This window comes from Taeniopygia guttata, chromosome 7, assembly GCF_048771995.1.
Source record: "Taeniopygia guttata chromosome 7, bTaeGut7.mat, whole genome shotgun sequence".
In the NCBI taxonomy this organism is placed as follows: Eukaryota; Metazoa; Chordata; class Aves; order Passeriformes; family Estrildidae; genus Taeniopygia; species Taeniopygia guttata.
In genome coordinates, this window is record NC_133032.1 from 17,326,441 (window position 1) to 17,339,723 (window position 13,283).

The 13,283-nt window shown below is 36.8% G+C and overlaps 1 protein-coding gene and 1 long non-coding RNA gene across 12 annotated transcripts in view; both read right to left on the bottom strand.

The window, feature by feature from the left end:
- Window positions 1-13,283, bottom strand: part of ATF2 (activating transcription factor 2) — a 49,158-nt gene that overhangs the window by 21,853 nt on the left and 14,022 nt on the right. For 9 of the 11 annotated variants that reach the window (XM_030277509.4, XM_072932271.1, XM_072932269.1 and 6 more), the window contains 4 exons: window positions 11,799-11,927; window positions 7,279-7,457; window positions 6,848-6,962; window positions 6,584-6,670 (listed from right to left, as the gene is read on the bottom strand). In XM_030277509.4, the coding sequence (XP_030133369.1) occupies window positions 6,584-6,670; window positions 6,848-6,962; window positions 7,279-7,457; window positions 11,799-11,927 (510 nt within the window). The remainder of the gene's footprint in view (window positions 1-6,583; window positions 6,671-6,847; window positions 6,963-7,278; window positions 7,458-11,798; window positions 11,928-13,283) is intronic. The other 2 variants (XM_030277516.4, XM_030277517.4) reach the window with 1 other exon arrangement.
- LOC140684565 (uncharacterized) lies at window positions 1,483-6,577 on the bottom strand. The gene is made up of 2 exons (XR_012056996.1): window positions 5,668-6,577; window positions 1,483-5,572 (listed from the first exon to the last, which is right to left on the bottom strand). It is a non-coding gene; the product is annotated as an uncharacterized lncRNA (long non-coding RNA).

Below are 13,283 nucleotides of genomic sequence, written 5' to 3' on the forward strand. Positions count from 1 at the left end.
GAACACGGAATCATGCCAGAAAAATGGACAATTTACATTAAGTGCGCCACAGAAATCCAAAACTCATTTTACTCCTACTGAATGTCATTCTTGGTATAAAATTTAAGAATATTTCCAAAATAATAGCAATAAAAGACAAGGCCGAGTCTGAATAAAATCTCTAGTCATTTTTTACTTCAGTTCTACAAGCAATAAAGAAAAAGGATCCAAGAATGCTCAAAACTATAGTAACAGTGCCTTTCACAGGTGTGAATGGACCAGCTCTGTTCACTACAATAAATTCAATATTGGGGCAATAAAATAAAAATGCAATCTGATTTCACGCAGTATTTTCACAGCACTGAAACACATAAAGCACTATGTTTCTGTGGTGAAAGAGACCCTAAGATTGTGCTTATTGCACTCTTCCACTTAATGTCAACTGTTTCAGTTGAGAGCCTCTTGCAAGAGTGCCACCAATCATAAGGATTTGGCTCACTGCACATACAATTTTTAAATTTTTGTCTGTCATCACTTTTTATGTATTCCTTTTTTATGACTATTTTTTCCTCCCAGTTATTAGTCCTTGCAGCTGGCATACATTTTTCTATCTGTTATTTCACTCAGTGAACCTGTTCCCATGTACAACTGTTCCCCCATGGAATTCATAAAATCATTTAATGTCAGGCAACTTGAACAGTAACCAGAGAAAAGACCATTTCAGCAAAGAACGAGCAGAGCTCGAGAGGTGACATCTCAGTAACTTGCTTCGCATCAATAACCAAAACTGCCATGCTGAAGGAGTTTGATACTTCAGACTGAAAACTTTATCGAACAGAGAAATAAATACACAGTTTTGATTATTATGCATTAAACTTGGACATCCTAATAAAAAAATCCTTTCAAATGCTGTAAGAGAGACAATTTGCAAAGGAAAAAGTCTCCAGAAGCTGTCCATTGTGGGAAAAATTCTCAGCAAGTACCTCAGCTCCTTTATCCTTAAAGGGTTTTACAACTTCTAGAACAGCTGAAGAAAAATTTTAACTGTGCTATAGGAAAGCATCCTATGTCCATTACCAAAGGCGTCTCCTGCCAGTTATTTTAAGATTTAGATTTTGTATAAGCAAATATAAATTTCTTTACTAAATTCATTCACAAACTTATAAAGAAGAAAAACATTTCTTCTTCATACAATTTGGCAACTTGTAAAGAAACAACAGGTTTTAAAATGAAAAAGTGTTCTTCCCATGTTAATAAAAATAAAGAAAGGAAGTTATCTAAATTATAATATTTAAATTTTAGAGCATTAGGAAAGAAGCACTACAATCTCTAATTTGACTTTTATCTAACTACTACTCACGCTCACTTTTTAAAAAAAAGTCTACACAACAGTAGCCTTTTGTAAGCAAGTAAGAGTGAAATGAATTATTGCAATGAGGAATGAAATCAGAGCACAAAGTTCTTTTCTTACTATAAACCTCTAAAATGTGTTAGCTCCTTGAAATATGCAGATATAGCCTCTGCAAAGAAAGGCACAAAGCACAAAAGAGCGCCTGGTTTGTGCCAGATATTTAATCTGAAACAGAGACCTTCTGCACAAGACAGCTCCAGATCTGGTAACGCAACAATTTGGCACTATGTCAGATTAAATTTACTACAACCAGTTTTTCATGAATTTTACTCAACCTCTGAAGTTATTAGATCTGTGTCAACTTAAAATACCTTGAAATAGTATTGTGGTATGATAGCAGAAAATGCAAAACACCATAATAGCAAGTATGGTTCTTCAAGACAGGAGAGGTTCAAACAACTACTGCCAAAGGCAGATATAAATAAACCAGGTTAACTTTCCAAACTCTGCATCCCATACAGTACAACGCTTACTTAAATACCCAGGGAAGTTAGGGAATTTAGTTAGGAATCTGTTCCTGCATGTTTTTTGTATTTGCTATATATTCTATTCTTACATTTTATAATGCAATATGAAAAAATCCATTGAGATTGCAAGGTCAGTCTATAAAGAACAAAACTTTCCTCAAATAAGTAAGAAATAAAGCAACAGCCAAAAAAATTCCAAACATCTATACTCCTGGGGATGTTGTGAAGGAACATCAAAGCTTCACCCCTTCATCAGGCTTTTTGTTCACAATACACTAAGAATACGATGCTGACAGACTTCATAGGTTCACAAAATTGTTTAGGCTATAAAAGACCTTTAAGATCAAGTCTGACCATTAAGCCAGAACTGCCAAGTCCACCACTAAACCATGGCCCTAAGTGTCACATCTCCATGTCATTTAAACACCTCGAGGGATGGTGACTTCACCACTTCCCTGGGCAGCCTGTTTTAATACTTGACAACCCTTTCTGAGAAGAAATTTTTCCTAAATGTCCAATCTAAACCTTCCTTGGTACAACTTGAGGCTGTTTTCTCTCATTCTATCAGTCGCTGTTTAGAAGAGGCTGAGCCTCACCTGGCCACACCCACCTTTCCAGGTAGCTGTAGAAAGCATGGAGGTCCTCCCTGAACTTCCTTTTCTCCAGGCTAAACACCTCCAGCTCCCTCAGTCACTCTTCAAATGACTTTCTCTCTAGACCCTTCACCTGCCCCACTGCCCTTCTCTGGACATGCTCCAGCACCTCAATGTGTCTTGCAGTGAGGGGCCCAGAACTGAACACAGAACTCGAGGTGTGTCTTCACCACTGCTGAATACAGGGGAACAATCCCTGCTCTGGTCCTGCTGGTCACGCTACTGGTGATTCCAATACAAGCCAGGATGCCACTGCCTTTCTTGGCCACCTGGCCACTGCTGGTTCATGTTAAGCTGGCTGCAGACCAGGACATCCAGGTCCTTTCCCAATAAACAGATTTCCAGCCACCCTGCCCACAGCGTGTGGCACTGCCTGGGGTCGTTGTAACCCAAGAACAGGACCCAGCACTTCACCATGTGGAACCTCATACAAATGACCTCAACCCAGTGATTCAGCCTGTCCAGGTCCCTCTGCAGAGCTTTCCTACCCTTCTGCACACCAATACTTTGGCCCAACTTGGTGCCATCTGCAAACTGACTGAGGGAGCACCCATTCCCCCATCCCCACCATTGATAAAGATACTAAGCAGAACTGGCCCCTACACTGAGCCCTGGGGAACACCACTTGTAACTGGCCACCAATGGGATTTAAGTTCATTTACCACCACTTTTTGGACTCAGCCATGCAGCCACTGTTTTTACCCAGCAGACTGTATCTGTCTAAGCAATGAGCAGTTTCCCCAGGAGAATGCTGTGGCAAATAGTGTCAAAGCCTTTAGTAAAGTCCACGTAGACAACACTGACAGCATTTTACTCATCCACCATAAGTAGGTCACCTTCTCAGAGAAGCCAAGCAGGTCAGTCAAGCAGTCTGCCTGTCACAGATCCATGGTGGCTGGACCTGATCCTGGCTGTTCTGTGCGTGCTATGACAATCAAAATTATCTGCTCCATGATCTTCCTCAGCTCAGAGGTCAAGCTGACAGGCCTGCAGTTCCCTGGACCCTCCTTCCAGCCTTTCCTGAAGATGAGCATAACATTTACTGACCTCTGGTCACCTGAGACCTCTCCAGTTAGCCAGGGCTGCTGGTAAATGATTTAAAATGGCTTTGCTGAACTTCTTCCCTAGCTCCCTCAGTGCCCTAGGGATCCCATCCAGCCCCATAACCTTCTGTATGTCTTAGTGCTGTAGCAGGTTGGATTACAGAGGTTTTGATCTCCTCCACATGCCTGTCTTCCAGCTCAAGGTGCTGGGTACCCAGAGAGGAACTAGCCTTACTATTAAAGACTGAAGCAAAAAAAGGCATTAAAGTACTTCTGTTTTTTCCTCATCCTTTGCCACTATGTTTCCCCCATATCCAATAAAGTATGGAGGTTCTTTTTGGACCTCCTTTTGTTCTTGTACTTAGAGAAATATATTTAGCTGTCTTTGACAGCAGTAACCAGATTAAGTTTTAGCTGGGCTTTGGCCCTGCATAACTTCACAACATCCACATAATTCTCCTGAGTTGCCTGCCCCTCCTCCCACAGGTCATACACTTCCTTTTTTCTCCTGTGTTCCAGCCAAGGCTCTGTGTTCAGCCAGGCCAATCTTCACTGCTGGCTCATCTTCCAGCATGTGGGGACAGCCTGCTCCTGCACCTTTAAGATTTACTTCTTAAAGGATGTCCTGGACTCCTCTCCCTTCAGAACTGCCTCCCAACATGAAGGAGAAATGTGGCCATAACAGGCAAAAGGGCACAGGGCACGTTTCCAGTGTTTAGCTAACGTAATCATTCCAATAAATCCACAAATTACAGTATACCATTAATACATGAAACATACCATGTTATTTTATTAAATTTCAGTGTATTAGCTTATTTTTCAACATTAAATGTGAACTACTAATGAAATGAAAAGTGAGCTGTAAAACTAAATATGGTCTTCTGTTGGCTTAATCAGGAACACAAGTGAAAAACAAACCTGCTTTGCAGACCTTCACAGATTTTAGTATGCAGCAAGCAAAAATATTTTTAAGAGAGACATGAAAAGAAAGGGTTTGATATCACAGAGATTTGAATTTAAAAATTAAATTGAACTTTGCAGTTAATAAAGCATCACATATCTGCCAACAATGCATCCCATGGCACAGTGAATTAGTCTTACTCTTGGAGGCTTTTCTACATAAACATTAAGTTTCTCATTAAATTGCTTTTACTTTCAGGAGGATAAGAAATTAGTTTTTTTATTTTTGTGAATAGGCACTATATAAAAGTAAATGAGCATAAGAAATATACATAATTCTGATATTCTTGAATTCTGCTCATGCTTCATGTTAAGCAACAAGCAAAGGAAATACTGCAAAAACCCTTTTTACAGTCTCACTTAAAAAAAAAGATAAGCAATCACTGAAGCGCATATATTAGCTAAATTGTAACGAGAAGGCTAATGAGACTGTTAAATTTTAAGTCTAATGATCTTTGTTTTCCTTTGCATTTGAGTGATTGCTTCTTCCAATGTGAGATCAAAGTCTTCACCAAACACATGTATATCCTTTCCGCCTTTAAATCACTCTAAGAGCAAATCACTCAGTAATATGCTTAAAAACCTAATTTCTTTTCCATCTAAAAAATTATTTGGAACCAATTCCTCCTGGATTTCAGACAGAATTCAGAGCGTGAGTCTCCTGACTCTAACACATGTTCAGTTTCCAAGAAAACAGTTCTTACTTTCACTTGTTTTACATTCTTTCTTCTGGATTTAAGGTAAATTAATTTTGTAAGAGCTGGTTACATTTAAGCATTTTCTGAGGTAGTAAAAGATTCCTTTTCCCATTCCTAGGGTGACATGGATGCAAAACCACAGACCTTCTTCCCTTATGTCCTTCTCTATACTAGTTCAAAAGTCATTGTGCTCAACAGAGCAGGGAAATGAAGGAAGACCTGATAGTGTTAAGCCGAGTCAGTGCAGCTCTCCACAGCAGTTTCAGTATTTGGTTTCAGAATGTGGTCAAGGTGTGTGTGCTCACTCTACAGGAATCCTATTAGTCCAGAATAAACAGACTCACTGTTTCTCATACTGTAACTTGAGAACAGAAAACAGGTAAGGAAAGAAAGCCCACAGGTTTAGATCAAGAGAAATGAGATATATAAGAATGTTAAGGGCATCCTCCCACTTACCAATATCAATGCAGAAAAATGTATTTTATCTAGCAGGTGTTCCTGATTCTCTTTTAGCACAAAGCAAGAGCTGAAGGAAGAGGAACACTATTTCACAGGATACATACTGTTTATGGAGGCATCTTGTAAATACATAAACAGACTAATTATTGTTTAATAATAGATTGTCTATTGCTTTAGAACAGTTGGAACAAACAAGACAGAAAAAAAGAGAAGCAACTGCCTAATGCTGTATAAAGTATTTCAGTAAATAGATTAATTCAAACTACCACCTTAAATGGTCACTAATATTAAGTAAAAAAAAAGAACAACCCCCCAATCAAAATAAAAAACAAACAAACAAACCCATATTTTGCTTGTTTTAGACATTCTCCAAATAATCCTCAACTCCCCCCAAAAACACCCAACACAACCTCCACACAGAATAATTTAATAACTACATAAGTATTACATATTTAATAGCAAAACTCTTGCCAAATGGATTATATTCAGTTGGGAGTCTGAAAATATTTTAAAAACCCCATATTTTTCTTAGTTTTTTTATGTAATATCATTCTTTTGGGAGGAAACATTCTGCTTCTCTGAAAGAAATGCTCACATGCTACTAATCTTGTCTTTCTCCCAGCTAGCATTTCTGATCCTCTGATACAAGAAGTAAGAAGGAGTTTAGTTAGAAAATTTATTTAAAACAATGACTAAAAATAAGATCAAAACGGCCTTTAAGAACAGAACTAACATAGGCTGGAATTGGAAAGAACTGTAAAATAAATGCAGCTGTTATTTTTCTGGTTTTATTAAATTTGTATTTGCAGAATTTAGACTAATAAAAGAAAACTAAAGCTGTTTTAAAAAGCAATAGAATGTAATTAATTTCTCAAGTTATTCTTCTTGAGGAATAATGGAGTTTTTCACTTACCAATTTAGCCTCAGACTGCACTGGCTGTGGGGAGGAAGGCCCTGGGATTCCTGGGATACTAGGCACCATGGTGACAGGTCTAACAAGCTGACCAGATAAAGTATAAAAATGAAGAAAACCTGAGTATGTTATCATAATAGAGAGCATTTGACAGCACTACCCTCTGAAGCCAAAACAGCTATCAAGGTGCTTAAAACTAAGTTCTATGCTGCACTTATGCAAACTGCTCCACTTTCAAATTAATATAGCATCATGCTTACTTACTGGAACTGCAGCAGGGACATGCACATTAGAATTTGTGATAGATGCAGGAATAGCAACAGGCATGGTTTGTCCATTAGGAAGATGTAACAGCAGAGGAAAAGGACCTGGAACTGGACTGAAAAAGGAATGAACTATATAAAAGAAAACTTATCCAGAGAAGAGAACAAGTTTACACATTATTTTAAACTGGTTTGTTTCTTTACAGGTGTAATGTAATATTTATTTGGAGGTCAAAAATATGAACTTAGTGATGTGGAGAACATGGCATTATATCTCACATGTAGTGAAAGTCCAATGTTTCATGTGTCGTAAAGCACCACATTACACCAAAGCATCTCAAATTCATAATTAACTGCAGAAACAGTAACTGAAAGTAAATCAGATTTTCAAATTCTGCAAGAAAATGTTTTACTAAGATTTATGTAACTTACACTATTGGTCTGTTAGATGATGGAGCTTGGGTGATAACAGTACTAGAAGTTGGTGATGGTATTGCCTGCTGAATAATAACACTTGAGTCAGAACTTGTAAGCAGTACATTGGGAACCTGGAGTGATGCTGGACGAACTATTGTTGATGTAGGCTGTGCAGTCTGCTGCAGTGACACTTCCTGAGGAAAAATAAAGCTTCATCAGTTTGTAAAATACAATTACAAACTACTAATTCCAACTGTTAAATGAATGCACTTTGATGGAACAAATCAGAATTTCTGTAACATTATGCAAATAGAATCAGTTATACAATTAAAAACATTCAAAAAACTCCCTCTGGATGAATCAATTAAACCACTAAAGTAAAACTGTTTCAACAACAATGATTTTACTTTTATGACAAACCTGGCTCAACTTATTCTAAGGCTACTATTACTTCTTATTGTTTTTAATTCAGTTTTGATCAGATTTTATTTTTTTCCCCAAGAAACCCATGGTACTACCAGCACCATCATGTTTACCCACACTCCGAATAAGGAAAATGTTTTATGATGTCCTTATGTACTTTTCAGTTTCAGTCCATTGTTCTAGATTTAAACAAGAGAAACAAGACATTTATGGCTCAGTAAAAACAATAACAAGATTTTTTTTTTGACCCTTTACCTGTAGCTCTCTAATTAGAGTGATAAGAGTACTTGAAATGCTATATTCAGAGCTCTGCAAAATATATGCATATCCTGATGCAGAAATAATTATTTGAACACAGAAATTAAACTTTCTTAGGTACAAATGAAGAGTAGACAGAAATCCCTATAGGTCTTAGCTTAGTGACCAGGTAAAGCACATTATCAATTGAATGCTGCACCTCTATTTGCTGTTTCTGAAAACCCAGAAAGGCCTTACTGTAACCAATGCCTTCCTTCTCAGAAAACCCTTGATATTGCCAGACTTCAAATTTACCTTCAGACAGACTTGCTGCCAAGTTATTCTTTTGACAATGGCTACTGCAATCAATGATACAGAAAACCACATTCTTAAGACCAGCAAACTTTAGTTGCTCTGCTGGTAAATGGTAATTCAAAGAGAAATCTCTACACCTATGTCACACAGGCTGCACTGATAATTATTTTCTTTAAATGAAGCTTGAGTTTTGAAAATTCATTCACAAAGCTTTAAGTAGTAAACTCTGAACTCTCTAAGTAGATTGCTTGTCTTTTTATATATTAATGCACAAATGCGTGAGATCCTCTGAGAAATTCATAGAACTGTAAGCTTGCTGGCAAACTGTGAACTTTACAAAAGAAAATACTCGAGATGATGAAATTTTCTCCCTCCAAAAGCTTAGAGGCTAGATTTGTCATCAGGGTTCACTAGTTCATTCATGCTTTTTCCCATGGAACCTAAAAGTCTATTCACAGTGAATGAGAGTTTTTGGAGAATAAAAGTGAGCTGTGCTGAGGAAAGTGAAATAGTTTTTGTATCAATCTGGGGTATAATATTTGACTGCACTTAGCACTACAGATGAGCATTCTGTAAAAAGGAGACAACTAATATAGAATTATGGAAACAGAAAGAAAAAAAAGCCCAATCATATCAAGACATGATTAAACACTTCTTTGCAAGTAAGGAACTTGGTATAACATCTTCCAGATCTTATTCAGGAGTCCCAGGGAGACTATAAATGAGACTGAACTGCTTGACTGTGGGAGATTCAGAGCTCAGAACACCAGCTGAATCTTTATGCTAGCAAGAACAAGCTGCACAACTCAAACACATCACAGTGGTTCTTACATGTGAACAAAACCAAGATTATGTGTACACTTGATAAAAAATGGACCCTTGGAAGGACTTACACAGAATCACAGATTGCTTGGAGCTGTAAGTGACCTTCAGAGACCACTCCAGCCCATCCCTTCTGCCATGGCTAGGAACATTTTTCACGAGATCAGGTTCCTCAGAGTCCCAATCAGCCTGACTCTGAACACTTTCTGAACCCAGCCTAGAAGTTACTGGTGTGTCAGTACCACCTCCTGCCTCTAGGCAAGCAGTGTTTATACAGCTGCAAAAGCATTTTCAATCTCCTCTTTACACAAACTTGCTCTTTGCTACACTGAAAAATGCATGCAGGTGCCTTTTACTATAACAACATGGCAAAAATATAAGCTGCAGATTCAAGAAGTATTGCTTTAAAGTAAACTGACATTTCGTAAACATATGAACACAAAACTATAGATCCAGCAGTCTGATGGAAGATTCTAACTGATCACTAATGAATTGCACTAATAAAGTATAAATTTTGTCTGGAATAAAATACATTGTAAATATATTCCCCTAAAGAACAAAAAGATAGAGTTGAATTTGCAATCATAAGATTATGTGAAAGTGACCTTACCTTTACCTACCTTTCCTTACAGGACAGAAGTTTAAGCCTACCCAAAGGTACTAGACTTACTAAAAGGACTTCTCCAGTTCTTGTACTTCCTATTCTTGAAACTAAAACCCATTTAATAGGAAATTACAGAACAGGATAGTTACTTCAAATGTTCTCAGATGTGCATAGTTGCAATTATTTCCTATCTAAAAGCAAATTTCATGCAATAACTTTCTAATGATATCAAAAATACATAGAATTCTTTATACAGAAATGTAGAGGACCAGAACTAATATTGTACTTGATTATTATGTAAGAAAACAATTGGTTTTAAAGTAATTAAATTAGGTAATTAGCTACTTGGCAACAACTAAGCAACTTTTAAAACTTTGTTGAGGATTGCCCTTTTAAAGTCCTGTTACTAAAATACAATAATGTTTGAAAGCTCTTATTACTTTAAGGCTTGAAGACTTTATACACTCCTAATGATATCTTGGTCTATTCAAAGCAACATATTTACTTCTACAGAAGCCTAACAGAACTCATGAAACTGTCAAAAAACTAGGAAAATAATTAAGCATACTTTTTTTGAGAGTCTCCAAGGAATTATTTTGACAACTACAAGGACAATTAGAACTGCCTTGTACATACATAAATAGGCTGTAATCGTTTAAGACTATTAAAATATATACAGCCAATAAAATGGTTACAGTTAAAACCATCTATGGCTTGAAAAAAATCCCTTCTCTCCTTCAATACATCTGCAAAAGGAGAGCAAAAAATCTAACTAAACAACACTCTGCTCACATTTCTCAATCTCTGCAGGTCATGTTGAGCTGTACACTCCAGCACCCTCAGCCGTGCCCAGCTTGTCTCTACAATCAGACATGAGAATGGCATTGAGCAGCAGCAGTGTCACAGTGACACACTGAAATTGCATCATCACTGAGACAAGTTTATAAATACTGCCAAACACTGAGATAGGATTTTCATTTGTAATGCTGCTAATGAGATACTGACCCACGACTGTATGAAGATAGTAATATTACCTTGTGCCAAAGTTAGATTAAGAAGACTTGGAATAAGTATTTGCAGCAAAAAAAAAATAAACTAACCTCTGAAATAAATACTTAAGATTTGAACTATGATTCACTTGATCCAAGCAGCTTTTTACATATATTCCTTTAAAATGCTTTTACTATTTTTGAGACTGCATGATTGCCTTGATTAACCATGATTACTCATCGTGGCTAACTAATGAAACCTCAGAAAAACTTAGTAAGGACAAATCTGAATTGAAACTCTTTACAACTTCTGTCACACATTTCAGGTTGTCCTCACATTAGTTCCTCTGGCAGTATAAGAGTTGAAACCAGAGAGGTTCAGACTGGATCCAAAGAAAAACGTTCTGCCCACAGGAACAGCCTGGTACTGGAGCAGGTGGCACTGAGGCTGTGCAGCCTCTCTCCCACAGGGGCTTCAAGACCAGACTGGGCAAAGTGAGTAACTTGGTCTGATCTCAGAAGTAACCCTGGCTTTGAGCAGGAAGTTGGAGCAGGAAATCTGGCAGTCCCTTCCAACCTGAATTACCTGAGACCTGAAAGAGTCTTGCTGATTTCTGGGAGTAAGGCACCTAAGCCCCTCATACACAAACTGCCCACTGAAGATGCACATAAAGACTGACTAGAGCAATATCTATGCTTTATTATGGTCTGCTCCTAATGTTTGTATTTACTGAAGACTACAAGTAATTAACTCATTAATTTTGCTTCATTTTCTGTACTTCAAGAGAACTCCACAAGATGAAAACACTGCAAGTCATATATTGAAGTGATCACTACTAAAGATGATGCATAAACAAGAATAAAGAGCCCTTTTAATCTTTTCTAAGGCAGCATAAATCTTAAATTTGATTTCTTTTCTGGCCTTATTGGATGGCCAGTTTTACTGGAAGCAATTATTCTAGCGAAAAAAAAAAGGTAACTGAAGAATTGAACAAGTTACCTATATATCCACTGCAATGTGGCAAATGAAAACTCTCTTCCGTCCAACTACCTAAGCAGCATGGCTATCACCATATACAATAAATATACAGATCATCAGAAAGTCAAAAAGTAAATTCCAAAAAGAGAAAAATAAAGGTTCTGACCTTTTCATCATTGGTAGTAGACTCTGGATGAGGTAAAGGACTATCTTGATGAGTTGTCTCTACAACTGAAGGTTCTTCAATTTTATTTCTTATAATTGGTGTTGCAAGAGGGGACAGATCTAGAGGCATCTATGAGCAACAATGTAAAACAAAATTAGTCAATGTCTAAAAAACAAAACTGAGCAAGAAAATATAGAAGAGAAATACTGAAGAGAAATACCAGCCCATTACAAGACAGAGGTGCTGATGTTTGAAAGGTCTTGAAGCATGCACTACCAGTCAAGGCTATTTTACCAGCACCTACATGAACACCAATCTTCAGTAACACAAATGTATTTTCAACACCCATGTCAGACTAAATATTTTCTTATTGAGATTTAAAAACATTCCTAAAGTTTTTCATTTCCAAGGGTTGTAAGAAACTTATAGCTGCAGAAGGACTTTGTTACAACAAAAAAAAAATTGCAGCTAAATTAAGGTATCCTTCTGTATATTATTCTATCTCATGCCACAAAGCACAAAATTCTAACCACATTTCCAAATTGAGCAAGTTAGTACAGACAAACTTCAAGCTTATTGCAGCTAATAATTATTGAAAAAGCAAATTTTATATTACTACATGGGTAAAACTCAGCAGGACATCTAGAATGCCTTAAAGAAATTGAGCTACAAAGTACTTAAAACAATACAATAGATTTGAAAGCCTATATTCCAGTCTCATCCGCTATCTAAATACTTTTGGAAGAAATTTCCCCCAAAGAAGGTTTTCCAAATGCTTTTTTTTCAATAAAATTCCTAGTTTTCCTGTGCAATATATTATTAATAGACAGGGAAGACTGTAAGAAGTGGAATCTCTTCTCGTATCACAAGAGACTATGAAATATTACAGAAAAAACCCAACTATCAATGCCCTAGAAAGCGTGCTATTATGGTACATTTTTCCATACTTTGTCATGATTGTTTATAAATATAAATCATGCACAGATATGGCAGGACTGTGTTTTTTCTTGTAACACAGAGTACAGCTTGGAAAATTAGTATAAATTAAAGAAATAGACAAAATGTTTGAAATTCTTTGCAAGAAGATACAACCTTCTCCAAGACAGTGGTGAGCTATCCAGAAAACAGTCTTGGTAAATCAAAAATCAATTTTAACATATGTCACGGTCTAAAAACAGTCAGCATACAGAAACTAAAACCAGTAAACTTATAAATCCATTATTTGATACAACTGTTACAAAGTAGGGATGAGGCTTGGTCAGAAATGGATAATAATCCATTCTTTACTGATCATAAATCTTTACTGAAACAAACAAAATTAAGCCACTGATTCTGAAAAATCTATATAAATAGGTATAAGACCATATTTTTAATCACTACCTACAGAAGTTAACCAGGTAATCAACTAAAGACAAAATTAGTCAAAGGGGACATTGAACAAAATCTTTCACTTGCAGAAATATTTAAATGTTTAGGTTCCTAACC